The sequence below is a fragment of the Telopea speciosissima genome, chromosome 9, assembly GCF_018873765.1.
Source record: "Telopea speciosissima isolate NSW1024214 ecotype Mountain lineage chromosome 9, Tspe_v1, whole genome shotgun sequence".
Classification (NCBI taxonomy): Eukaryota; Viridiplantae; Streptophyta; class Magnoliopsida; order Proteales; family Proteaceae; genus Telopea; species Telopea speciosissima.
The window spans coordinates 14,261,856-14,287,699 of record NC_057924.1 but is presented as its reverse complement, the minus strand read 5'-3'; the positions used below and the strand labels follow the sequence as shown (position 1 = coordinate 14,287,699).

General features: G+C 38.8%; 2 protein-coding genes across 2 annotated transcripts; both read left to right on the top strand.

The window, feature by feature from the left end:
- Positions 1–3,683: 3,683 nt before the first annotated feature.
- Positions 3,684–17,778, top strand: LOC122640552 (probable hexosyltransferase MUCI70). Its single transcript, XM_043833776.1, has 10 exons — positions 3,684–4,090; positions 4,852–5,088; positions 5,152–5,229; positions 5,405–5,618; positions 5,766–5,875; positions 5,972–6,171; positions 11,601–11,704; positions 16,430–16,617; positions 16,703–16,902; positions 17,341–17,778. Exons 1-10 carry the CDS (start codon positions 3,829–3,831, stop codon positions 17,554–17,556), a joined length of 1,809 nt encoding a protein of 602 aa, XP_043689711.1. The 5' UTR covers positions 3,684–3,828; the 3' UTR covers positions 17,557–17,778.
- A 3,436-nt stretch (positions 17,779–21,214) lies between these two features.
- LOC122641112 lies at positions 21,215–22,347 on the top strand. Its single transcript, XM_043834434.1, has one exon. The coding sequence runs from the start codon at positions 21,513–21,515 to the stop codon at positions 21,945–21,947; it is 435 nt and encodes a 144-aa protein (XP_043690369.1). The 5' UTR covers positions 21,215–21,512; the 3' UTR covers positions 21,948–22,347.
- The last annotated feature ends 3,497 nt before the right edge of the window (positions 22,348–25,844 follow it).

Sequence of the window (25,844 nt, the reverse complement as noted above, 5' to 3'; positions counted from 1 at the left end):
GTCATCTATGGGAATTCAGGGTGGCCGCAGTGGTTGTCAATACCGAGATGGCTCTAGCCTCCAACGACATCAATGAACCAACATACGATAGAAATGGAAACTCCGACCTATACTTTTACACCACCACAACAACAAAATCGTTGCCAGCATTGAACGACTGGGATGTTTTTCTTCAAATCCGACGATTAGTAAGGTGTTGGTGTGGATTGAGGATCCGACTCCTCTCTAGGGAGCCCAACTTCCAGGGAGTGCTCAGGGAGGCATCCAAGCCTCCAAGGGCTGGGCGGTACCGCACATATCCTAACGCACGCCTAGTCAACCATTGGGATGTGTGCGACACAACCCAACGATGGGGTGCCCCCTGGGCCCTCCCTGGGCACTGGGCTTCCTGGAGAAGAGCTCATTCCGTGGATTGAGGGTCTCTTTGGTATATTTTGTATTTGTATTTATTTGACTAATTTTTATTTTTTAAGATGTTTGGTATGATTTTTAAGTCTTTTTTTCTGATAAATAAAAATAAAAATAAATCAAAATCTACAAACAACTTTGTGAGTTGTGATTACAAATCATTTGTGGTTATTTATGCCCAGGCCGAAAAACCCTCGTAGAAGAACTCGAAACATCCGTAGAGAAGACTCACTGGTAGAGAGGAAGCATGTGAAGAAGCTTGGTGATGGTGGCTGAAAGAGCAGGTAGAGGCCACAGAGAGCCTAGGAGGCTCGACGATGATGGTGGTTGATGACCTAGGAGGCCCTTCGTGAAGCAGGCAGAGCCCAGGGATGCTGGCACAAGGTAGGTAGGGGCCTAGGAGACCCAGGCGATGGTGACAAGGGCTTAGGGAGGCCCAGACAATGTTGGCAAGGCCTTAGAGGGCCCTGTTGAGTGGAGTAGAGTGGCAGGGAGGCCCTGCGTGAAGTCGAAAGGAGCCTAGGGGCCCTGCGTGAGGGCGGAAGAGGTTTGTAGGCCTGTACGACGGTGGAGGAAGGCCGAAGGGCCTTGCATGACAGTGGACAAGGACCTATAATTCTTGTGCGACGGTATGAGAGGGCCTTGAGGCCTTGCGACTGCGAGAGAGCGCCTGGGGTCTCTGTGTGATAGTGGAGAGGCCTGGGGGCCTTGAGGCCCTGCGTGATGGTAGAAAGGGGGGCATAGGGCCTTGCGCGATAGGGGAAGAGAGCCTGGGAGGCTCGGTTTAGGTAGGCGAAGGGCTGAGAAGCCCCAGTCAGACGACAGTGGTGCTGAGAACCCTAGCGGGGTCAAGACGTTCTTATTGTCCTCCTAAAGCAAGCCCAGCAAGGAATCTATGGCCACACTCTTCGATTCGGGATCACAAATCTACAAGCGAGTGATCAAATTCCGCACCTCAACTTGGACATGTTCCCTCTTTGAAGAAATGGTAGCAAAGGAGAGAGGAACACCGCTCTTGAGCAATATGTCACAATCTTGGAGATCCTGCTTATCTTGTAACTTCATGACGTTGTTCTATGAATGCACCCACATGTTTGATGAAAATATGCAATTAACAGATGAACAAAAAATTATGTAATTTATTATGCACATAAAATACCAAACTTATTTTTAAGGGGGAAGTTTTCTTACACGGCCGTGTAAGCTTGCACGGTTGTGTCCCCTCTCACAAAGAGTTGGAAAAGTCATAACCCCCACCCATTAATTAATGCCTTGAAACTCACACCCTCTCACATACACGGCTTACATAGTCGTGCATGAAAACTTTCCCCTATTTTTAATTATACAATTTATTATACAAATAGTAACCCACCGATTATAATTTGTAGATCATAAATTTATTGTCACAAATGATTTTTCAAAAATAGACAATAAATACAAAGGAGAATGTTCTTTGTGGCGCAGCGAAACCTGCACCCAGGCACATGGGTAGCCTTTGTAGGGGGTGGGGTGGTCATTGCGTCCACTTCCATGTGCCTGGGCGCAGGTTGCGTTGGGTACAAAGAACAACACCCCTAAATACAAATACAATTCATACCAAAGAAACCCTGAAGTGGAAGATTTCATTTTACATTATTGGCTTAGAGAATCTTTTCCCAAATAGATATATATTTGTAACCAAACATGATACAAACAGCATCTTAACCACGTGTTACCTCTAGAAAGATTTAAAACAAGATTATATTAAATTTAATTTTTAATCACATAACATTACACAAAAGAAAGACTTTATAGTGTCTATATTTATACGATCGTTACGCCACACCCAATACAGGAATGCAAGTCACACCGTCATTCAATGCCATGATGGTCACAACTCACAAACCTACAACTATACTCTATCTTCTCCATCCATCATCCAAAGAAGATACTGATCTGACTGTCCAAAAAATTCCTTAAGGATAATGATTCTATACAATAGTAACTTACATGGGACCAATTAACCGTTGCCATGTGATCGTCCAAACGGTGGTCAGGACCCACTTGCATCAAATGCCATGTGATGTCACATCATACATGACAACCATTAGATTTGAATCAACCTCGATGAGAAGGCCATGTCAGACCGAAACCGTTTTAAGCCCAAACCATAAAACCGGTTAAGACCGTTTAATTAAACGGTATAAACCAAATCGAATCGTTTAGCATCTTAAATGTATGTTAAAATCAAATAGGATTCGAACCAAACTTTAAACCATTTAATTAAACGAATTAAACCGAACCGAACCGTTTAACCCCCTTCCATGATGCTTCAAATCCACGTAACGACTGGCTATATTAAACAGTGTGCGCACTGCGCGTACAAGCAAAGTTTGACAGCCATTGGATTGGAATATTTCCCACAAATTTTTTTTTTTTTATGTTTTTGTTTTGGTCATGTACTCCATCTTTGAATTTTTTTTTTCTGGGGCTGCTTTCCAATCTGTTTTATAAATTAAAAAATAAAAAATAAAAATGTTAAATATCACTGAAATTCCCATGCTGATAACTGTAACACCATTTTCTTTCACGATCTCAGATTTACAGAGTTCATACAGCGAAGCAAATGATTGATTGATAGCGAGAAATATACCTTCTTTTTTTTTGTGTGGAAACGACAGAGAAATTACGTTAAAGAAACCTAGAATTTTGATGTGGAAGAAGGTTTAATGGTGGACAATGAGGTATTAACAATGTTCTCGATTTCTTATACTGCTGCTTGCGTTCACACCGCCAGCCCTTTCTGACCTTTAATTTTCTTTGATTCCCCGCAGTTTCTCATTGTAACATTGCAGAAGGTTTTCCCAGTTTGCGCTTGATCTGCGAATCTGTTTTGTTGAGTAGATTGGCTTCTTATCTTAGTTTCTGCAATTCCCTAAAACTCTCCCTTTTTTCTTTCCCCTAAGTGCGATTGGGAGATAGTTTGATTTGGATTCAGAGGGGAGGGGGGTTGATTCAATTACTGTTGTGTTATCGTTGCGATTCTGTGATAGGGATATTGTTGTTGGAAGAGGAAAAGTTCGATTTTTGTTTTTTGTTTTGGAATGAGTGGATAAATTTTTTCTTCTGGATTCAGTAGAGACCGTAGTAGATATATTTGTATTTTCCCCCTGATAAATTAGTTGGAGGCGGTTTCACGGACAATGTGAGTTTATTGGGGTTGATTTCATTTATAGGAGTGTCGTGCATTGGTACTTTGAAGCAAGGGTTGCGAATTAAGATAATTCGAAAGGGAGGAAAATTGGATCTTTGATTCGTAGATGGTTTCAAGAGGTTGTTTTTCTGATTTTGGCTGTGGAGGAGAATTTGAGGAATTGTGGATGAGAGGGTTTTCATTGGGACAAGGGAGATGAACGGGAAATCTGTGGGTCTGGAGGGACAATGACTGGAACGTCATTGGGTCTACGTACAGGAAGTTATGGATCACTGCAACCACAGGTACAAAACAGTGTTTTATTGCCATTTCAAACTACACCCATTGTTTTACGCAAGCCCTCAAAGATGTTTGTCCCTGGTTCAAGAGAGAAGGAAAGGTTTCTTCAACGGATCTGCAAATTTGCTGGCAGAAGGAGGGTTGGAATGCTACTGCTGGTGGTCGTTTCGGTTTTGGTTTTCATGTCAGTTTTATCTGCTGTTAGTAAAGGTTTGTGTCCTATTTTTTCCTTTCTTCTCATTATTCTCTTCTCATGGTCGTTCTGCAGGATAAACACTGCATCATTAAATTTTAGATGATATTAGTACTATTGTTTTGATTCTTTAAGTTCAGTTTTGTTGGGGGGAAGATGGCCAAAATCAAAATTTTTATTGCCCCTATTTTTGTTAAGATTATAGGGATCCATCTTATTTGTTGCCTTCTTAACAAGATAGTTATTGTTGTCTCATTCTGTACAGCTTTTGTTCCTTTTCTATTTTCATTCGTATTCATCTATTTAGGAGAGGATTGAGTGAGTCAAAACATGCATTCTCGCTGCTTATTTGGGGCAGTACTGCTGCTGAAACATGCAGTGCAGTCTGGTCCGCTGGTTCATGAGTCTTACCTATGACCTATAGGACATGGATATTCTTATGCTCTTATAGGATGCACTAGCCATTATAATGTGGACTTTTTTTTGGTTCCTGGATAGTTTCCCATTTATTGTCCTGCCTATCCATAAAGTATCACAAACTGGATTGTTTATGATAACCCAGTGAGGCCTCTTTTAAAGATGGGATATATTCTGGTGAGAACTATGACATACCTGCCCCCACTACATTTCTGTTCCTGATATTTGTTACTATTACGTCGAGTTCTCCCAGGAAGGGCCATGTCCTGAGCTAAGCATTCGTCTAAATTATATTAGATATTGGTAGATGCCATTATTTGTTTGCCAAAAACTTTCTTCATACACTATAGTTTCTTTTCAGAAGAAGATGCATCAGAGGTTATTTCTGGACGTCTTACTCAACAACAGGTGCAGAACATTAGACCCAACGAAAGCATTACTCAACAACAGGTGCAGAACATTAGACCCAACGAAAGCATGCCATCAAGTAATCCCGATGTTTCCATGAGTTATGGATCACATGAAAACAAGACAGATGATAATTCTCTTTTACAAAACAATGTATCGGTGGTAAGTGCTGTAAGTAAAGCCCAGCCACAGCTGCCTCAAGTTTTTGGGCAAAATGCCCAGTCACCGCCGCCTCCAGTTTTTGGGCAAAATGCTCTTCCTTCCAGTCATCCATGTGAAAAGTTCGCAATTCCACCCCCACCAAATGATAGAAAGCGTACTGGACCACGCCGTAAGTTTCATTTGCCAACATTTTCAACTACACTAATACATTATATTTGTATGTAAGTATGTTCTAATTTGTGTATGCATTATAACATCTTAAATATGGTAAATTATTTATATTGCTACTGATATCATCACCACCATCTTTGATTTGTTGCTGACTTTCTTACTTGCTGTTTCAGCATGTCCAGTTTGTTACCTTCCTGTTGAACAAGCTATAGCCTTTATGCCAAAAGAACCATCAACATCTCCTGTACTTAGGAATTTAACTTATGTGTATGAGGAAACTTCAATTAGAACGGAACTATTTGGAGGATCTGAATTTGGTGGATATCCTTCTCTGAAGCAGAGAAATGATTCTTTTGATATAAAGGAGTCAATGAATGTGCATTGTGGGTATGAGCTATTCACCTTGTCAAGATCTTGTGTATACTTATTTAAAAGTTAAACCTGTTGATGGTTCCAGGGAACTTTTCTCTCAACCTGAACTGTTTCTGGTTGCAATTATTGTTTATGATGATCAATGCTGCTTGTTATGATCAGATTTGTTAAAGGAAGGAAACCTGGACATCAGACTGGGTTTGACATAGATGATTTGGACCTTCTTGAGATGGAGCAGTGCCGTGGTATTGTTGTAGCATCAGCCATATTTGGTACTGGAAATTTTAATTTCTTCTGTCATTTATTTTCTTGAGTTCAAGGTAGTTTCTTTTTTGTGAGTAATTTGATTTTTTTTGTATTTTTTAAAGGAAACTATGATATCATTCAGCAGCCAAAGAATATCAGTGAAGCTTCGAAGAACAATGTTTGCTTTTATATGTTTATTGATGAAGCGACAGAAGCTTATATGAGAAATTCTAGTGTCCTGGATGGTGGAAATAAGGTTGGATTTTGGAGAGTTGTTGTTGTCCGTAACCTTCCTTATCTTGATGCAAGACGGAATGGAAAGGTAAGATTTCTCTTTTTAAATTGATCTGGTTCATTTCGACTCTAGGCTTGATTGGCTTCTAGCCTCCTAGTCAGTCTAGTTGCAATAAAATATTGACTTCTCTTAAAACATAAGAAGAGGAGGTTGGTTGTTCTAATTAATTCATTAATATGTTTAATAAACACAGACATATTATGGGTTTCCCTGCTTTGATTTTTGCTGACAAATTTTTTCCCCCCATAAATGTCTTTAAGAAAATATGGTTGGTTGTGTTTGTTTATTAATTTTTTGTAAATACACAAGTATTTATGTGCATCATACTCTTGGATTGGAACCAAGAAACAATTATGCGCACTTACCTTGATATGTTTGTGCACATCTCTCTTTTAAACTACCAGTGGAAGAATCCTACCGATGGGGGAAAGAAAGGTGGGGCCTTTGCCTGATTAAATAAAGCTCTGATTTATCAAGGAAAGCCACCCAGGGGGGGGGGGTTGGATCGTCAATTGCCTTGTGTCACTTAGGCTTGGCCTGTTTGATTAGTCAACCTTCCACGCGGGGAAGTGCTTTCCTTTACTATGTAATAACTCATAAAGCAATTGCTACTTTTAAGTCTCGTTTGCTTGAAACTCAGTTGTTAAGAGTTGACTTTTTTTACTTTCAGTAATGATTATAATGTGAATGAACGTGGACCTTAACTCTTGTCTTCGATCAGATACTTGATGGGTCTTGAACCCTATCGTGCTGCCCCCTTTCTCTCTCCTTGTCTCCCCCTCCAAGAGTAGGCCTTACCTCAAGTTCTATTGAAGGGTTGCAAGATACCAGAATGTGACTGTCCAAGACTGATATATTTTGATGCCTTGTCAACCTTCAAGGAATTTAAGGAATGCCTCTCTATTGCATTTCTTAAGCTCAAGTTCCTTAGGCCTTGTGAAAAGTGCAATGATGTGGCCATTAGATAAGGAGATATGATGCTTCCAGATTTTGGAACATTACTTTTATACACTATTTGTCAAAATAAAAGAATGATTTAGCTAAAGTTGGAGAGGGGATGGTGGACTTAGGATTGGTTATAAGGTACCATTTCCTTAGATCTTCTTAAGGCGTCTTTAATGTTTTCCTTGCTTATAGAAGAAAAGGCTCCACTTTGCGAGGCATTTCAAGGCATTTTCATTAGCACTACAACATAGGGACCAGTCAGGTAATCAGAACTTTCTAATTCTTTTCTTTTTCAATCAATGGAAGAAAAGGAGTTGAAAATCAGAATCGATGGCCATGGGATGGTGAAGGATTTAGGGCCATTCAAGCTGTTAACAGGAGTCCATGGTATTTTAGGGCGAGTTTTGGAAGAAAATATGTTTGTCGAAAAGGTAAGGGAAAGTTTAGAAAACAAAATATACTTAGAATAAAGAGTTTGATGGACATGTCATAAATGGGAGATTATTATTATTATTATTTTTTTACATTGAACAAAAGAGTAGGAAATTGTATTCAAAATCTGGGTGATGGATATGAGTTTATATGCAATTGATTGAAGATATTAATGGAAGCTAAATTCTGGATCAGAAGTGCATTTTGGCAGTGGGTGAGAAACAGAGCAAAGAAGAGTTGGTAGGTTTTATTTGGATACAGCAATAAATTTCTAAGCATCAGACCTTGTAGCACCTGAATGCCATCATATCTTCAGTGATTTGAATTGGTTTCTGGTGAGGGATCTCATCCAAATATGCTCAGATTGATCTGAAATTTCAGATGAAGGTCGGTCCCTAATCCATGGAACTATAGAATCAATTCACAAGCATTCATATCTGTTGCCTAAGAATAATTTTTTTTACTGAAACAGGTATTGGCAGAAGAGCGAGGACTTGATCTAAGTTTTGATTTAAAATTCTCAGTCCCGAAGGATTTTGGACAGGAAATCTGTAGACTGGGTTGCTCTTAGGTAGCAAATATAGCCTCAAAGTTTCAGGACAAAATGATGAGGTATGGCGAGTCAACAAGGCTCAGTTCAGATTCTGTTTTACCGTTAATAGCAGAAAAATGGAACTGTAGAAAGAATAAAAGTAAGAAGGGAAGAGTAAAGATGGGAAGGGTGGATCACACATTCACACCTGAATCAAGAGAGGAGATCAAGGGAGAGGGAACACCAGTACTTGTGCATCAACAGCTCTTGGTATCAACACAATTAAAAAAACTTCATTCAGTGATGCAGTTATGGGTGTCCAATCGGGCCAACTGGGTTTCTGAATATTTTATTTTGTCCCATGGTTGGGTTCTATGGGCATTGGCTAGTTATTTGTTTTTATTATTATTTTTTTTGGGGGGGGGGGGGCGGTAATGGTTCTCTTTTATAAGCCCAAAAGTTGGGGATACGCGGGATTAAGTATAGAGATAAGGTTTATTCAATATGAGGGGCCCATTATTTTAGTTTTATCTTTTTATTTGGTAGTCTAATCAGGATTGGACTCAATCTTGTCCTTGTTTCTAGCTTTTTAGATTGGATTAGGAAACTTCCTCTTAGCCTATATAGTTGGAGGATAGAGTCAGTTTTTCTGTTTTTTATTTACTTTCCTTTTACAAGTGAGATTGAGCTAAATATGTAATCCTGTTAGCATCCTCCCCACAGATTTGGAATGATGGAATAGTTGTTGTTTTGTGACTCTTATGCTCTCTCTCCTCTCTGCCCCCACAATCTTCTCTCTTTCTTCTTTCTTCTTTTTCCTCCCTATCCTACCTTTCTCGTCTAACTGATAGCTTATTTTCCCTTTCTTGGCTGGGACTGTAGGCTTTGAAACAGTGCGATTTTATTGTTGCTTTTCTCTATAACAGCAGATCATCTCTACTTGATTTGCATCAGTGCTCACCACCAACAAAACCTGCTATTTATTTTGCATTATTTGGTATCATAGCAAAATCCTGAACATGGATAAGCAGTCAATCCATCACGTGATTAACTTGATAGAAGGACTGTAGGACTAGTTCGTTGAGTGTATGAAATGGCTTCAATAAGGGCTACGAGAAATTGATGCAAGGTACGCTAAGAGAATGTGGGAGATCGAAGAAGAGTTTCGGCCAATCTTGCAGAAGCAGAAAGAAATTCCGATGGCTGAAGAAGAGGTGGATAAAAAATTAGAAACTCTCCTGATAGGCGACAAAGCAGAAGGCTTGATTGACGATACTCTAATTGAACATGTGAATAATGATCCAATTGAGACTGACGATATTCAAGAAAAGATTCCAGTTGAGGTGACCCGATTTGACATTGTTCCTATGGTAGAAGATCAAGTTGAAATAGAAGATCTTCACGGGCAGGCTACAATTGAAGATTTCATTGCAGACAAGGAACTTCCTGTTGAGATTCCCATAAAGATAAAAAACTTGGATTTCTTTCTCCGTCAACAATTCTTTGAAAACAAGCATCCGACAATCACTGATTTTGTCTGTGTTATTCATGAGAAGCATTGGATTGATGAATCGAGGAAACTAATCGTGGATGCTGATTGAGTGGTATTGATTCTCCCCTTCTACGAAACTCGAGGACGAGTTTTTCCAACACTGGGGGAATTGATGTAGTTAAGGGTGTCCAAACGGGCCAATTGGCCTCTGAATATTTTATGTTGGCCCATGGTTGGGTTCTATGGGCCTTGGGCTTGTTTGTTTTGAGTTTTTTTTAATGGGCTTCTTTAATAAGCCCAAAAGCTGGGATTTAAGGGGGTACACGGGAATATGAGATTACGTACAGGGATAAGGTTTATCCAATATGTGGGGCCGGTTATTTTATTTGATTTCTTATTTGGGAGTGTAATCAGGATTGGACTCAACTTATCCTTGTTTCGAGCCTTTTAGATTGGATTAGGAAACTTTCTCTTAACCTTCAGGTTGAGGAGAGAGTCTTTTCTGTTTTAAATTACTTTCCTTTTACGAGTGAGATTAAGTTTCTAAATATGTAAGGCTAGCAGCCTCCTCATAGATTTGGAATGATGGAATAGAGTTGTTTTGTGATTCTCATGCTCTCTCCTTTCCTACAATCTCTTCTTTTTCTCCCTATTATCTTCTCTTTCTCTTCTAACAGATAACCTATTTTCCCCTTTCTTTCTTGCTTCCGTAGGCTTTGAAATAATGCTATTCTGTTGCTGTTTTTCTCTGTAGCAGCAAATCCATCTCTACTTGATCTGCATCAACTTGTGCTCACCACCATCAGAACCTGCTATTCGTTCTGCATTAGTCAGTATTCATTCAAATCTGAATAATCAATGGATACATGCTTGTATATAAATAAACTCAAAGACTAACTCCTAACTGTAATTTGAACCTGAACTGATAATAGAATTAAAACTAATTTAGACTCCTACGACTGCTAGACAGGAATAAAATAATAAATATAAATTGACAAACTCCAAATAGAGAAATAAATTCCTAAATACTCTTACTGAATCAACAACCAGGTTTGGCCCTGGTTCTTTGTGTTCACTGGGTCAAGATCATTCTCACCCTTGAGTTTTAATCCCTTTCTGGCAACATGACTTTAATTATGAGCTTGCTGAAATTTATCATAGAAATCCCTTCCTTAAATTGAATGATTACAAAAATTTATGTAAAATGTACAGTTGGTTGTGTACATATGACTTTGCAAGCCCATTGTGGTTTGAAAAACCTAGCTAGACTTATCTGTCTGTGCTCAAATTTTGTCAGTTGAAGGCTTTGTAGGGTACACATTGTGTGCTAAAATTACATATGGACCTCCATGCACAATATCGTTGAAGCTAACATTCTATCTTGTTCATGTGTATGCATGTGTGATAAGTTTTTGTCTGTGTTATTGAGATATTTTGGTTACGTCCATGGAAGACAATAAAGATACTGATGAAAAGAATGTCTTAGTGAAGTAAACACTACAAAATGACAAGGCAAGACCAAAAAAAAAGTGTAATGAGGTAGAGAGGAAAGTTTTTAGAGCTTACTTTGCTGAAAGAAACACTGTTAGATAGAATCAAACTGAACGCGGGAACAGGATCAGGCTTGTGTGATTATAAACTAAATGAGGGACATATAGATTTTAGTTGATCTTTTTGTCTCTCTCTCTCTCTCTCTATATATATATATGGTTTAGTATTAATAAGCCTCAGATAGGTACCTGTGGTCAACAAGTATCTGTACTGGTGTTAGGGGTTGGGACTTGCTTCATGATATTGATAGACAACAGAATTGGAAGTTTGATAGTTGATTTACGGTGTCAATCATTTTTTGATTAAATAATTTTAGTTGAAGTAGATTACGTTTGTTGTGTAAGTGGTATTCCTCCTTGGGTTATATGCAATGAAACATTACGACTTCATTTTTGTGATACTAGTTTTGCAATTTAAATCAATTGGGACTTTTGTTTCAGACGACTTCTTGAAGCATTAGCTGGTATATCAGATGGGTTTTTACCTGAATTTTACCTTTGACAGGTTCCAAAGCTTCTGTTACATAGGATTTTCTCTAATGCCCGGTTTTCTATATGGATTGATGGAAAGCTTGAACTAGTTGTGGATCCATATCAAATTCTTGAGAGGTACACTTTATGCAGTTCTTATTTCTGCAGATATTTCCTTGAATTGGTAGTGTGTAGAAGGTCAATGAAGTGTAGTTTTAAGTGAGCAAATCATAGTCTCAACACTGTGACTCCTGCATACATGGCTTCTGTATCAATCATATTATTAGGCTGGCTGTGTGAGTCTGTGAGCATCAATCGTCTTAGTAGGATTATACCTCTATGTATCATTTTGTATCCTTTGTACCACTATTCCCTTTTTATGAATGACTTGCAATAGAAAAAAAAACTTGATCTTTTAATGAATCCTTTTCATAGCAGTCACACTTTTTGTATGTAGAGTTTTATCTTGCCATGTGGTTCTCTTCATTAGTTTGGAATATCACCAAATGAAACTGTAGTTTGGCTGTTAAATCCACTTTAGATAATCATCTAGTTGTCTTAACACTTAGCATACCTAAGTGAATCCTAGGGGTAGGAAATGAAGGAAGAAGAAATAAATGCTGACACTATTCAGAAAGCCTTTTTGGATTTTTCTGGGGTGCGTGGAACCCACATTTGGGAGCCAGTAGGGTGGCTCTTATGTTATGAGCTAGCTCTTGTTAGGAGTCATGGGTAATTGGGTTTTGAGGAATTTTAGTTTGGGTTAGTGGTTCAGGAGGTATTTAAGTTCTCAGTTGATTTTAGGTTGCAGTGGCAGTTTCTTTAGGTAACAAGGAGGGTAATAGTTTGGATTTGAGTTGTTCATTTCTTTTTGTGTAATGGTACTATGGGACTTGGCATGTCCTAGGGAAGAGCCTGGAGCTCAGGTAACTATGTGGATATAATTAAGGACATGTATGAGGGTGTGATGATGAGTGTCAAAATTGTGGAGGGCCAAAGTAGTGAATTCCCTCTTACAATTGGGTTACACCAAGGATTAGCTCTAAGCCCTTATTTGTTTGCACTCATCATGGATGATTTAACCAGGCACATCCAAGATGAGGTCCCTTGGTGTATGCTATTTGCTGATGATATTGTTTTGATAGATGAGACAGTGGAAGGGATTAATGCGAAGCTGGAGTTATGTAGATTAAGCTTGGAATAGTTTGGATTTTTTTGTGTTGTTCATTTCTTTTTGTGTAATGGTACTGTGGGACTTGGCATGTCCTAGGGAAGAGAAGGAGCTCAAGTAACTATGTGGATATAATTAAGGACATGTATGAGGGTGTGATGATGAGTGTCAAAATTATGGAGGGCCAAAGTAGTGAATTCCCTATTACAATTGGGTTACACCAAGGGTCAGCTCTAAGCCCTTATTTGTTTGCACTCGTCATGGATGATTTAACCAGGCACATCCATGATGAGGTCCCTTGGTGTATGCTATTTGTTGATGATATTGTTTTGATAGATGAGACAGTGGAAGGGATTAATACGGAGCTGGAGTTATGTAGATTAAGCTTGGAATCATGAGGTTTTAAGTTAAGCAGAACAAAGACGAAATATATGATGTGTAACTTCAGTCAAACTAAGAGAGTTGATGAAGTGGTGAAACTTGATGAGCGAGAGCTACCACAAAGTGAATGCTTTAGATACCTGGGGTCAACCATTAACAAAGAGGGTGATATAGAGGATGATGTCTCCTACATAATTATAAGTAGGATGGATGAAGTGGAGAGGTTCATTAGGAGTGTTATGTGATAAATGCATGCCTGTTAAGCTTAAGGGGAAATTCTATAAGATAGTAATAAGACCAGACATATGGGACAAAATGTTGGGTAGTTTAAGAAGAGTAATATAGATAAGATGAGTGTAGCAGAGACGAGGATGTTGCGGAGGATGTGCGGCAAGACTAGGAGAGATAGAGTAAGGAATGATTGTATTAGAACCGAATTGGGAGATGCACCAATCCAGGACAAACTCTGTGAGAGCCTTGAGGTGGTATAGTCATGTCCAACAGAGGCCTATGGATGCACCAATAAGGAAGAGTGACCAGATTTAGTTTGACGGAGCTAAAAGAGGTAGGGGCAGGCCTAAAATGACTATTGGAGAAGTGGTAAGAAAGGATATGCTTGTGGTAGGGCTTGATCCTAGTATGACCGCAGATAGAGTTGTTTGGAAGATAAAGACCCGTGTAGCCAACCCCTTGTAGGGGAATGTTCTTGGGATGCTGCTTTGATTATTGCTTTGACTTCTTCCTTTATTTATTTTCTGTTTTACTTCTCTTATTTATATTACTGTCATAGCCTCTATCGGATCCATATAGCCGACCCCATTTAGTTGGGATAAGATTATGGTTGTTGTTGGTACCGTGAGACTTATTTTTGGTCTCAGTACTATTTTTCTTTTTCAATTAGTTTTATTCCGAAACATGGAATAACTTGCGCTATTGCAGCCATTTGGTTGCAGGTTTGAAACATGGAAACAGCCTCTTCATGAAGCGGGGGTAAGGCTGCGTACATTTACCCCTCCTAGACCCCGCAGTAGCAGGAGCATTGTCCACTGGGACGCTCTTTTTAATTAGTTTTATTCCGAAACCTGAGGCTGTTCAGGAACCTAATTATCTAATAATTGAACTTAAAGCTTATTATCTATAATTGAACTTTGATTATCTTGTCATGATCCCCATGAATTATGAGCAAGTTCCATATGAAACAAATGAAAGACCCCAAGCCTTCTCAACACCTGAGGTTTAAGGTGCAAGGAAAGGCATGTGCCTTAGCGAAGTGAGGAGCGAATATTTGTATTTACTGGAAACACTAATATGTGTTTCCATGCTAGCAGTCGATCTTGTACGAAATGGGTGATGTTGTGAGGGTAATATAGTAAATATCTCACTTCAATTAAGAGCATGCCTGGTGCACATCCAGGCAAGTGATTGTAGTAGTCATCCAGATGCCAAACAAGGTTCAAGGGTTGCAACATAAGGGGCAGAGGTGTAATCATGAAAAAATTGTAGAACTTGTGAGGCTAGTGTAGACTTGTACTAAATATCTTGTTTCAATTAGGAGAATGCCTGGTGCTCATCCAGGCACCTGAAGGTGCATGTCTGCTTATAGTGGTGGATCTGAATGCCGAACAAGGATCATGGAGAGCAACATAGGCCCAAGGAGCAGGGTGCATACACTAAACACTGGTGTAGAGTTGACAAGGATTCGGACGCTGGACATATGGCCAGTCCTGTGGGGTGCTTGCCTGAGAGATTGTTTGGATTGGTCTATCATGCCTCTGTGGCATATAGGGAGGGTTTGGTTGCCAAGACATTAAGACCTTCTAGAGAAATTTTTCCATAACTGAACCATGCTTGGGCTGCATTGAGAGGGTTCAAATGGTAGCCTGGCTTTGTATTAGATCAGGCCCGGAAATATGAGCGCGTCTCATGAGGCCTTTCTGAAGCTAGGGGGCAGTTGGCAGTTGCTTTATTTTTGAACATATGGTCTGAAGAGTGTTTGTTCAAATTATTTAGTAGAATTCCTCTTTCCAATTGCTGGCTGGAATGTGTTTTAAGTTGATTTCCTTTTTTATAAGACATGAATTTATTTTTTTTGGGGAGGGGGGGGGGGGTAAAGATAAGCATAGGAGAAATTTGGAGAAAATTTATTGGGAAGAGAAGACGATTCAATTGTAGCATTCTGATCATATACAACATAAAACAAAAGAGAAATAGTAGACAACATAAAACAAAGAGAAACAGAAGATAATTCTGGGAATAAGTGTGAAGCTGAAACAACCCCTACAGTAAAACAGCCAACATGCTGACTCCAGAAGCTCTTCTTTCCAGATTGCTATTTCAAGCACTACCCTGTACAGGCAATAACCAGACAAAACATCAAGTGCAGTAGAGGCATTACCATTTCTACAACCAAAGTTTCTTTAATGAACTAATCCGTACACATCATTGCGATATTTTTTGTTCAGAATTAGGAGAGACAGCTCTTCTTCTTGGTCTACCAGCCCAGAATTTGTCAGAAACTTCTCCATCTAATAACCTCTTCTTATCCTTTCATTGTGCAGTTACTGGTCTCTTATGAGGGCTAATTAACTGATTTGATCTCTATGCCCCTAACCCCGAAAAATGTTGCGCATAAAATTATCATCACTCACTGTGTCAAAGTTCACAACCAATTCTAAAGATAAATTATGTGGGTTGGTTCATCAATCATGCTAAGATCTGCCCTTCTATTTATTGTTGAACATTGGAATCTTGGATTGGACCTGTTGTGACATTATTGCAATGCCTGGCCCCTAGTTCAAAAGTTTCAGGCCTGTGTCTGGATACAAGGAATGAGCTTTGATTGAATGTTGGAAAGGATTGAAAGTGTGGGATCAGTAGTTACACAGCAATTCATCAATGCGGTGGATTCTCATCTGAGTCTGAAGACTTTGAACTATTGGGTTCATTTGGCATTATCACTCCGCATTCACCAATGCCATGGCATATCTTGTGAGTGTAGTCATCACCGTCCATGCTAGAAGTATAGCTAAGCCATGGGTTGCAACGACGGTCATAAATTTTGTCCAAACACATGATAGGGATTCACTTGTAAAACAGATAAGGTGGATGATCTAAAGATTAATTTTTCTCTGGAATTAGTTGACTAAAGAAACTTTGAGCTCCTGAAATAGGAGCTTGTTGCAATCAACTTCTCTCGTGCTGCATGACATCTATTTTCCATGTTGCTCAGCACATGAATTGAGAGCTATTCTGGTCTGCCTTGATTTCATCAGCCTTATATATTGATCTCAGTTGTTCGATTTGATTTTTAGGTTCTTGTGGCGGAATAATGCCACTTTTGCAATCTCCAGGCATTATAGACGCTTTGATGTGTTTGACGAAGCTGAGGCTAATAAAGCTGCTGGGAAATATGACAATGCCTCCATTAATTATCAGGTCGAGTTTTATAAGCAGGAGGGTTTGACCCCTTATACCGAGGCTAAGCTTCCAATTACCAGTGGTATGTACACCTTTTGCTATTGTATTTTTTATTCTTTTCATCATATCAAAATTGAGTTCTGGGAATCATCACTTTGTTTTGGCAGATGTCCCTGAAGGATGTGTGATTATAAAGGAGCACATTCCCATTACCAACCTCTTTACCTGTCTGTGGTTCAATGAAGTCGACCGTTTTACGTCAAGGGACCAGATAAGCTTTTCCACTGTAAGGGACAAGATAATGTCAAAAGTGAACTGGAGTATCAACATGTTCTTGGATTGTGAAAGACGCAATTTTGTGGTTCAGGTATATATATAAATATTTTTTCTGCTTCCCATAGCTGAAATTTATGAAAGCTGTGTATCATATGAAAATTTGATTTCTTGAAAATACACTTTTCGTGCCCAACATCCTTTTACTTAGTTTTCTATCTTCTGAGTTTTTGGTTTGTGAGGACGGCCTTTCTTTTAGAGTTGTACTTGGAACAGAATAGTTGTAAATTTTATCCTGCTTTACCATTGCTGTTACTGTGGTAAAATTTTCAAGTGGTTGTTTTGCCTAATAGTGACCAACTTTGCTTATGAAGGTACTACTTGAAATGAAAAAGAATGTTCTGTGATCAGAATCTCATTTGATTATTGATAATACTCTTGGCGACAGATTTTAAGAATGTTTTTGCTTTTAGTTAGTATTGTTCTGTTATTTTTATGTGTATGTTTTTAACCTAAGGATACAATGTGTTAGGCATACCATCGAGATTTGTTAGAGCATATGTCTCCTCCGCCTCCGGTCAGAATAGTTGTTCATCCTCCACCAGCATTATTACCGGAAATTTCTACTGATAAGTTTACAAGGTCTACACCAAAGAAGATGCCCACAAAGCGTGGGAGAGAAAGAAGATCCAGTTCAAGGCGTCACCGTAAAGTTGCAACTGGTAGTAGGGAGAACAATTTCTTTTAGGTCCTTTTGAATTTTGTCAAAATATATATTTTTTTTCCTTCCCTGTTTCAAAATTATTCACTGCAGGGTAGGAGGATTTGTGCATTGAGGGGATAGCAGGTCTGGTTTGGAAGAGAGAACAGTCTGTTTTTTGTTCGGAATTGTCAATATCTATTCTTTTTCATTGTAAATATTTTAATCCCAAATAAATATCATTATATGAGTTTCTTGCCATTACCGCAACCTCTAGTAAGTCTTTTTCCGTGATTCTGGTTCTTGAAATTGATCAATGGAGTCAGATTCTTGGACTCTATCCTGGTTATTATTAATTTTTTTTTAATGAAAGTGTAATCACACAAGTCACACACCAATCCCAGAAGGTTAACTGACTTTTAGGACCGAGGAATGGTGGATATATACAACACACACCACATACCACACACACACACCCGATGTGGCTCTATCCTGGTTATTGATATTAATTGTTCTTGTTCTATTGATTTTAAAGGAATTCTCTTGAGCTTGGTAATTCTGTAAGGGGATAGTGCTTTCTTGAAGAATAGTCACTCTATTTTCAACTCCAAGACCTCAAGGTCTTTTGTTCATGGGTGTTTTTCTTTTTTCTTCTCAATGCTTCTTATTTATTGAACAGATTTTTTTTTTAATAAAAAAAATAGGCATAACTAGTGCATGAGGCTCCTGCCATTGTGGGGTTTTGGGAGGGTCATAATGTATGCAGTCTTAGTCCTATTTTTCGCAAAGTGGTTGTTTCCAGACTCGAATCCACTTGATCACAATGGAGCAACTCACAATGGAGCAACCTTCTTGTTGCACTAAGGTCCGCTCTCTATTTATGTAACAATAACAATTTTTTTTTTAAAAAAAAAACATACCCCGTGCTCGAGGCTTTCACCATTGCGAGGTCTGGAGAGGCCTATAATGTACGCGGTTTTGCCCCTATTTTTATAGAGAGATTATTTTTAGACTCGTACCTGTGACCACTTGATCACAATGGAGCAACCTTAATATTCCACCAAGGCCCGCCCTCTATTTATCTGTCAAATTTAACACACCAAATTATTTTTAAAGAATTATATTGGCATGGAGAAATTAGATTGGTTAGAGAATTAAACCATGTCGGCAGAGTTTGGGTCCCACTAGACATTTCCACCTAGTAAGGACTGTATAGTGTCGGAATGGTTTCCCACTTCATTGTTGTAGGAATCTGTGAAGTGAAATTAGAGTTATTAGAGATATTATTTATTCTGCTAAAAGCCTAAAACAAAGGTTGCTACCAATGTCAACTTGAATTAAAAAATTGATTTTCTAATTAAAAAAAAATTAAAATATAGACAGTTTTTTTCATGGCCGTGCATGTGCATGTGCATGACCGGCATTAACGTGCATTAAGTGCAGTCAGATGAGCATACCTGACCATCTAAAATGACATAAACGCCCCTTGTCCCCTATTTGACCGAGTGGATGAGGGAATCTCCTACGCATGAATACTTTCCTAGCATAATTTGTTTCCTTTATTTTTCGTCAATTTTACTAAGGGCAGTGATTGGGCCACCCCTGGGTGAGTTAGTTAAATCACCTAGTCAATACTTTGTGTGGATAAGGAAGGATTAGGGAAGATATTCTCGTTTACGGCCGTAGCCTACGTTAGTGCTCTCTCTCTTTTCCTTCCTCAGTTGGTTGCTGGCTTGCCAGTTGAGTGCATGCCCTTAGATCGATTCTCCTCATTACATATTGTGTCCAAAAGGCACCACTTTCCCCTCTCTCCCCTCTTCTCCTAGTTGTAGATTGTTGGTTTGTCTTAGCCTTGCCCCTTAGCTTGTAGTTGGCCTATGAATCCTTAGGTAGGATAAATAGAAAAAAAAAAAAAAAAAAAAACCTCTCTAACTCCTGAAATGATTTATTCTTGAAGATATTCATTGGAAGTTTCCTGCCAGTGTAGGCTACATTCCTGAACAAGAAGTACACTCCCAGTTACATAAATCCCACACAGTGAAAGAAAATCTCTTTAAGTCTAAGCAGAGAAAAGATATCTAAGACCATCAACAATATGAAGGGACTGTAGGTAGAGATAATTATCTCTCACACTCAATTGTCCAACAAAAGATAAATTTTTTTTTTTTTTTTTCCACCAAGAAAAAATCTCTCTCACTCTCCTAAATCATTGAATCATGATTAGTTTTTTTTTTTCCCTTCTTTTTTTATTTTATTTTATTAAAGTAGCCGTCCTTTATAAATGCTGCCGACGATGGCCCATCCACATATGGGCCCTACAATCGTTAGAGAAAGCCAATAAGGGCCCAGTTTGCAAGATATTGGACCCAGATATTATTTTCGGGTCCCACAGCCTCAGACCAAAGATAGATCTCATTAAACCCCCTTTGTTCTTTCTCATGGATTTAGTACACGGTATCGAAACGTGTATCGGCCATCCCAAAAACAAATAAGATACCGATACGGCTCTGCACGGATTGATCCTTATCGGACAGTTTTGTTCTTAATTTTCTTAAATTTTTTTTCTTTTTTTGGGAATTAGAAACTTTATATATATATATATTTTGTATAGAGGGGGGATCGAACCAGGAAAGGGGTAAGGTACCAGTAGGAGACTCGAACTCGAGACCTCTTGGTGAGCATGGGCATAAAACGCACCACGGTTCACCAACTGAGCTAGGTAGTTCTTAAAAAAATTAGGTTTCTTAGTAAGCATGTAAACAGATCATATTCGGCTCAGATACGAATCAAATGTAATTGAATCCGAATATTTCTAGCAGAATACGGATACCTTTGAACGGATTCAAATGGGAATCGAATTCGAATTTTTTGACCATCCGTTTACATCGATCTCTGTCTTGTGTAACTTGGACTCTCCTCCCCCTAGCGGATATAATTCACTCTCAATCCATATCTCTTAGATCATGATTCTAGATTCCTCATATTCTAAAACCTTTTGAATCTTTAAAATCCCTCTAGATCATTATTTAATTCAAATGTTCCTCAACTCAACAGATACAGATGGGGATCAGATTTAAATTTTCGATTATCCATTTACAATCCTATTTTTAGACAGTCAAGATAAGTGGTTACCGATAACGATATGGGTCATCCGATACATATCTTCCAATACAGCCGATCCGATACTGAGGCCAATGCCTTGACAGATAAGATTGGATCAGAGACTCAGCAAGCAATGGATAAAGATCTGCTTTAATGGATAATAATTAATATTTCACAAGCTGTTAATTAATCTTAGTCCCTTTAAAAAAAAACCCTTTAATAAGAATCCTTCGATCTACCGATCCTTCACCTTCGGCGTGAAAGAGAGAGAGAGAATTCTCAATTTCAGACAAAAAGAAAAGCAAAAAAAGGGGGGTAGTTGTGAATTTCCTTCATTTCTGGTTCCGTTTCCATCGCAGGTAAAAGAGGCACTGAATCAGGTTTTTCAGACAATCAAGAAGATGCAGGAGAGAAGAATGTGGGGATTCTTGGATTCTTTCCATCCATTCAAGCTTTCTTTTTAATTATTTATCTTCCATTTGTTTATTTTAATTCCGGTAATCGTTTCGCGCCAATCTGTCAATGATAAACAAATTTTGCAATCAATAGCAAAAACCCAGAAAAAGGAAAAAAAAAAGTAGAAGTAATCCATAGACGGCAATCCCCAAAACCCAAATCTCTCTCTTTCGATATCAATTATTAACATGCAGACTGAGTCTCATACCTTCCAAATCTGTAATGGCCACGGCGTTGAATGACGCGTGAATGACGCGTTAGGGTTAGGGTTTCAGAGCTTTTTTTCACATTGATCAGTTGTTTCTGTATCTATCTCTTTCTCTGTTTTTTGATTTTTACTCATTTATACATAACAATGAATCTGTGTCTACTAGGGTTTTTATTTCTCTATATTGGGCTTTTACAATCATCTTATAGTTGTTGAAGAAAGAAGCATTGCTGAGTCGATGGGATCGTCTGTGTTCTTCCTGATCTGTATTCTTCATTCCGCGATTGCTATCTCCTGCGGAGCTCTCATGATGTTTTATCTCGATAAGATCTCTATTGTCGGTCACGGTACTGAGACAGCAAGTAAGCTTTGGGGTTCTACGCCTCATGATCAGCTCTTGATCCAGACTTCAGATTCCTTCGCCGGGTTGTTGTTGTCTGCGATTGGATGTCTCTTGTTTATGGTGGCTTTTGTTAAGGACAGAGAGTTCCAGAGCTTCTTTGCTAAGGGATTCGTGCTTATCCATGTCTCTGTCGCCGTCTGGAGGTTTTACTTTGAGAGGAGACTCGAGGATCTTGCTCGTGATTGGCCAAGACAGGTTGTTGGAGATATCGTTTTGGCGCTCTCGTGGGTTTTCTTCCTCATCTACTCGTGGAGGGAGAAGTATGATTAGATTCGTGATATATAAAGTATGGTTTTCTTTGTTGCTGCCATGGCCAGAGCTGTGAATCGCATTGTCGAAACAGGTTCTCGTTTGCTGCTCTCCTGCTTGTGCTTTGCGAACCGCTAACTGATGAACTGGATTAGAAATGGTGTAGTACATACCATACTGGAATCAAATATTCCACCCTATACTGTAACATCACCGCGTGCAAGTTTTGTTATAAGTAGTGGATATAGACAATAGCTGTGTTTGGGTCAGCATGTTTGGCTGATTTTTGCGTTGGGATCCTCCGTATGCTTATTTTTCTTTTTTAGTGTTTTCGAACATAACCGAATGCCCAGCTTTCTGTAGTGTTCTCATTGTAAATCTACTTTTCTATCCACAATAATGAAAGATATCTCATATTGCTGTTAGCCCTTGAGTTAGATGATGCTTTGCTTACTTTATGCTCATTCTAAGATGCTAATCTGTTGAGATGTCCAAGAAACATCATAATTGTTAATATAATTAATGTGTGATGCGAGGACTGAGGAATGGGGCTATCATTTGTGTAATTTCTTAAGTTATGCTTCAAAACAAACACTTGCCCATCTACATCAAATCTGCGGTGATTCAGCTTAAATGGGCTTCCTGGAGAAGCTCAACTGTGTATCTGTCTGAGTCTTTACCTTTTAGCTGTGTGAATATTTGTTTCTATAGTGAGATTTATGAGGAATGATTGATGGAGTACTGTTTTCTGTGTATCTTTTCAGTCTATTTGGGCTGCAGTGAGAATAGATCTCCTTATGGTGAGTCCATTTTTTCATCCTTTGCTGAATTAAAATATGTATGCCCATGTGATCTCAGAATCTGTAATCTTCAATAGATAACTGAACCAATTTAGTTCATTTTGTTCCTAAATATTTCTGAGAACTGTCACAAGGAGAAACTAATGGATAATTGGTATGTTACAGGTTTAATGATATCAGAGGAATTCTAAATTTGCTAGCATATGGCTGTTTCTATTACATCCTTTGCTTGCTGTGCATAGACTTGACTATTCTCTCGGTCGTTGGCCTGATCTCCTATGGTTGTAGGAGGTTTGGCTAGTAAGCTCTTCTACGTTTTCTTTTGGTGGATTAGGCTTCTTTATAGTTTTTACCTGGGTCACGTTCCCATTGTCCCCACAAGACCTTGGAACATGAGCAATATCTGATTTGTTGATACCCATTAACTTAATTCTGGCTGAAGCTTTATGCTGGAGCATGTAACATGTTTGTACAGTATATATGGAACTCATTCCATGGTGCTTTTCTCCCCACACTCAAACAAGGTGTGGGGGTTATACACCTGCTGTTTGTGTGTTTGCAATTGTGTTTGTCATTTTGATCAAATCACATTCTAGTTTTATTGTGTTTGTGCTCATGGGTCAAGTCTATATGTTTGTTTGCAATGCTTCTTTTTTTTTTTTTTTTCCATTTTTATCAAATGAAATTCCAGTTGTGTTGTTTACTGATGATTTGACTTGTGTTTTCCTCTGTGAATTGACAATGTTAATGGGTTGAGAGGTTACATCAGAAGCTGTGTGCAGTTTATGACTTGGATGCTTTATTCAATTATGAGTTTATTTGAACGTTTTTTGGTTGCAGGGAAAATGTTTCAGCTGTTATGTTTATTTTCTGATCTTTTTAAGGATGTTTCAGTAGCTTCCTCCTCCTCCTCTGCCCCCTGTCTCTCTCTCTCTCTCTCTCTCTCACACACACACACATGGGTGTGGTTGTTGATGATGATGGTGGTGGTGATGGTGAGAAAGATGTGTTCATCTTCCTGTTCTTATGAGGTTTTGAGTTCTCTGCAAATGCTACTCGACACACCGTTAGGCTTATGTCAAAGTAAGAATGAAGATCTAGATCATTTAATCAGTCAGCTTCACTTCGAAATCTTTGTTGAACTGGCTGGATTGGTGACCTCTGATTTTTCATTATATGTGGCTGAAGGGATATAAGTTGCCAAGTGAATTAGAGGTAAGAAAAAGGGACTGCATCTGGTACCTAGGGTCATCTTCTGTTTATACCTGTTTATAAATTGACCAATTTCCATGGGTCATAGCTATTAGCACTTTTTCGGTCCTGTTGAGATTCTTGAGAATTTCTGGGTTTTTTGGGCTTGTCTATTTTACGAGTAGATTTGGCTCCAGAAACAGTGTCTTGTTTTTTAGTTTTTTTTTTGGTGGTGATTTTAGTGCAAAAACTGTTCACGATCATAGAAATATTGTTACACCTCAATACATAAGTTAGCTCAAGTTCTCTGTAGAGTCCTCCCCCCCCCGCTCGCCCGGCGGCTGTTCAGAAAGTTTGAGCCGGCAGTGGATGTTTTGGAGCTGAGGTTTTGACGATGTTGATTGTTATGGGATGTTGATATGAGTTTCATTGTTGTAATTGTGCTTCTATAATATCTTTCTGCAGAATCTGGACATAGTGCTGTGTGGCCTAATCTTTGGTTCTCTGCCAGGGTTTTGGAAATCTACTGGGTGTGATCCCGATTATCCCTGATTCTTTACTTAGTTTGAGTTAGTCCAAGTCTGAACGATTCCTGCCAATTCTAGAATGATTCAAATCCGATTTGATGAAGACCGATCTGGTATCTGAATCTAAGTTTAGAAATCTTGGTCTCGACTTCTAACTTTGTCTTTTGTTAGCTTTGCTCTTTTTTTGCTGATGAATAAATCCTAACAGATCCTATGGTTATGATTGTTGTCCCTGCTCATCCATTCATGCCTTTGGAAAGTGTTGGTTGTGCCTTCGGAAGGAATGAAAAAGCAGCTCCAGTGGTATGCTGATAAAAGCAAGGGAAATGAATCGCCACAACGCCAGAGTACTATTTCTCTCACATGGGTTTGTTATTATTTTCTTTCTTACTGACCATGTGGATTCCATGTGGAGGATACACCATCGTCCGCACCACCACTGGTGTGGTGTGTAGAGCCCCCCCTCCCCCACACAGCACAATAGGGTCACGGGGAACGAATTTTTATACGCTGCTGTAACTGCAGCGCCGCATGATGCGCACAGCAGCGCTGCAGTTACAGCAGCGGATAAAGGTCCATGGGGAACCCTCTCCCTAAAGCAAATCTAATGTATTTACAAACATTATACCTGTAGAGGATTCTCTCCTCTCTTGCTGTTATAAATTTCCTGTTCAAGTTCATGATTAATTTCTTCAGTTGTCACCATAATGTTTTCTTACTTCAGTTTCTTGGATGCTCTGGCCTTTTTTAATTTTTTTTACCCCCTCCCCCAATTTTTGTTTTTGTTTTGTTTTTTGTATTTTTTTTTTGGGGGAAAAGGTTTGCTGTTAGACTTTCAACAGCCAGTTGATGGGTGGCTACTAATACCTATTGTTTAAAATGGAACCTTGATTGATTGAGTACTAATTAGAAATAGTAGAACCTCACGGAATTCCTTTTGGCTGCATATGATATACAAGGGGGATAAAAAGTTTGTTATGATAATTTGTTTATAATAATTAATGTTTCTCATGCAACTTTGTGTTTTAGTTGGTCGTCTAGGGCCCACACTCACATCAGAGAACTCGAATTGACAAATATTACGGCAAACCAACAAGTAATATATCCCTGACAGAAATATAAATATGTCAATATTCTGAACCCTTTTGAAGATGTTAACTATATGGCACTAGAAAACTGTTTTATACAAAACTTTTGTAGAATTCTTTAGAATTAACACTAGGGGAAAATAAATTTTTTCTTAGAACAGAAGGGCTTTTGTGTTGAGAATAGAAAGTCTGTCATTATTTGTAATTTCTAAAATTTTGTTTCTCCTTCAACTTCAGATTGATGGAACTCCTTAAGCATTCAAATAAATCACTCAAGACTGGGATTAGGTGGGATTAGAAAGCTAACCCGAG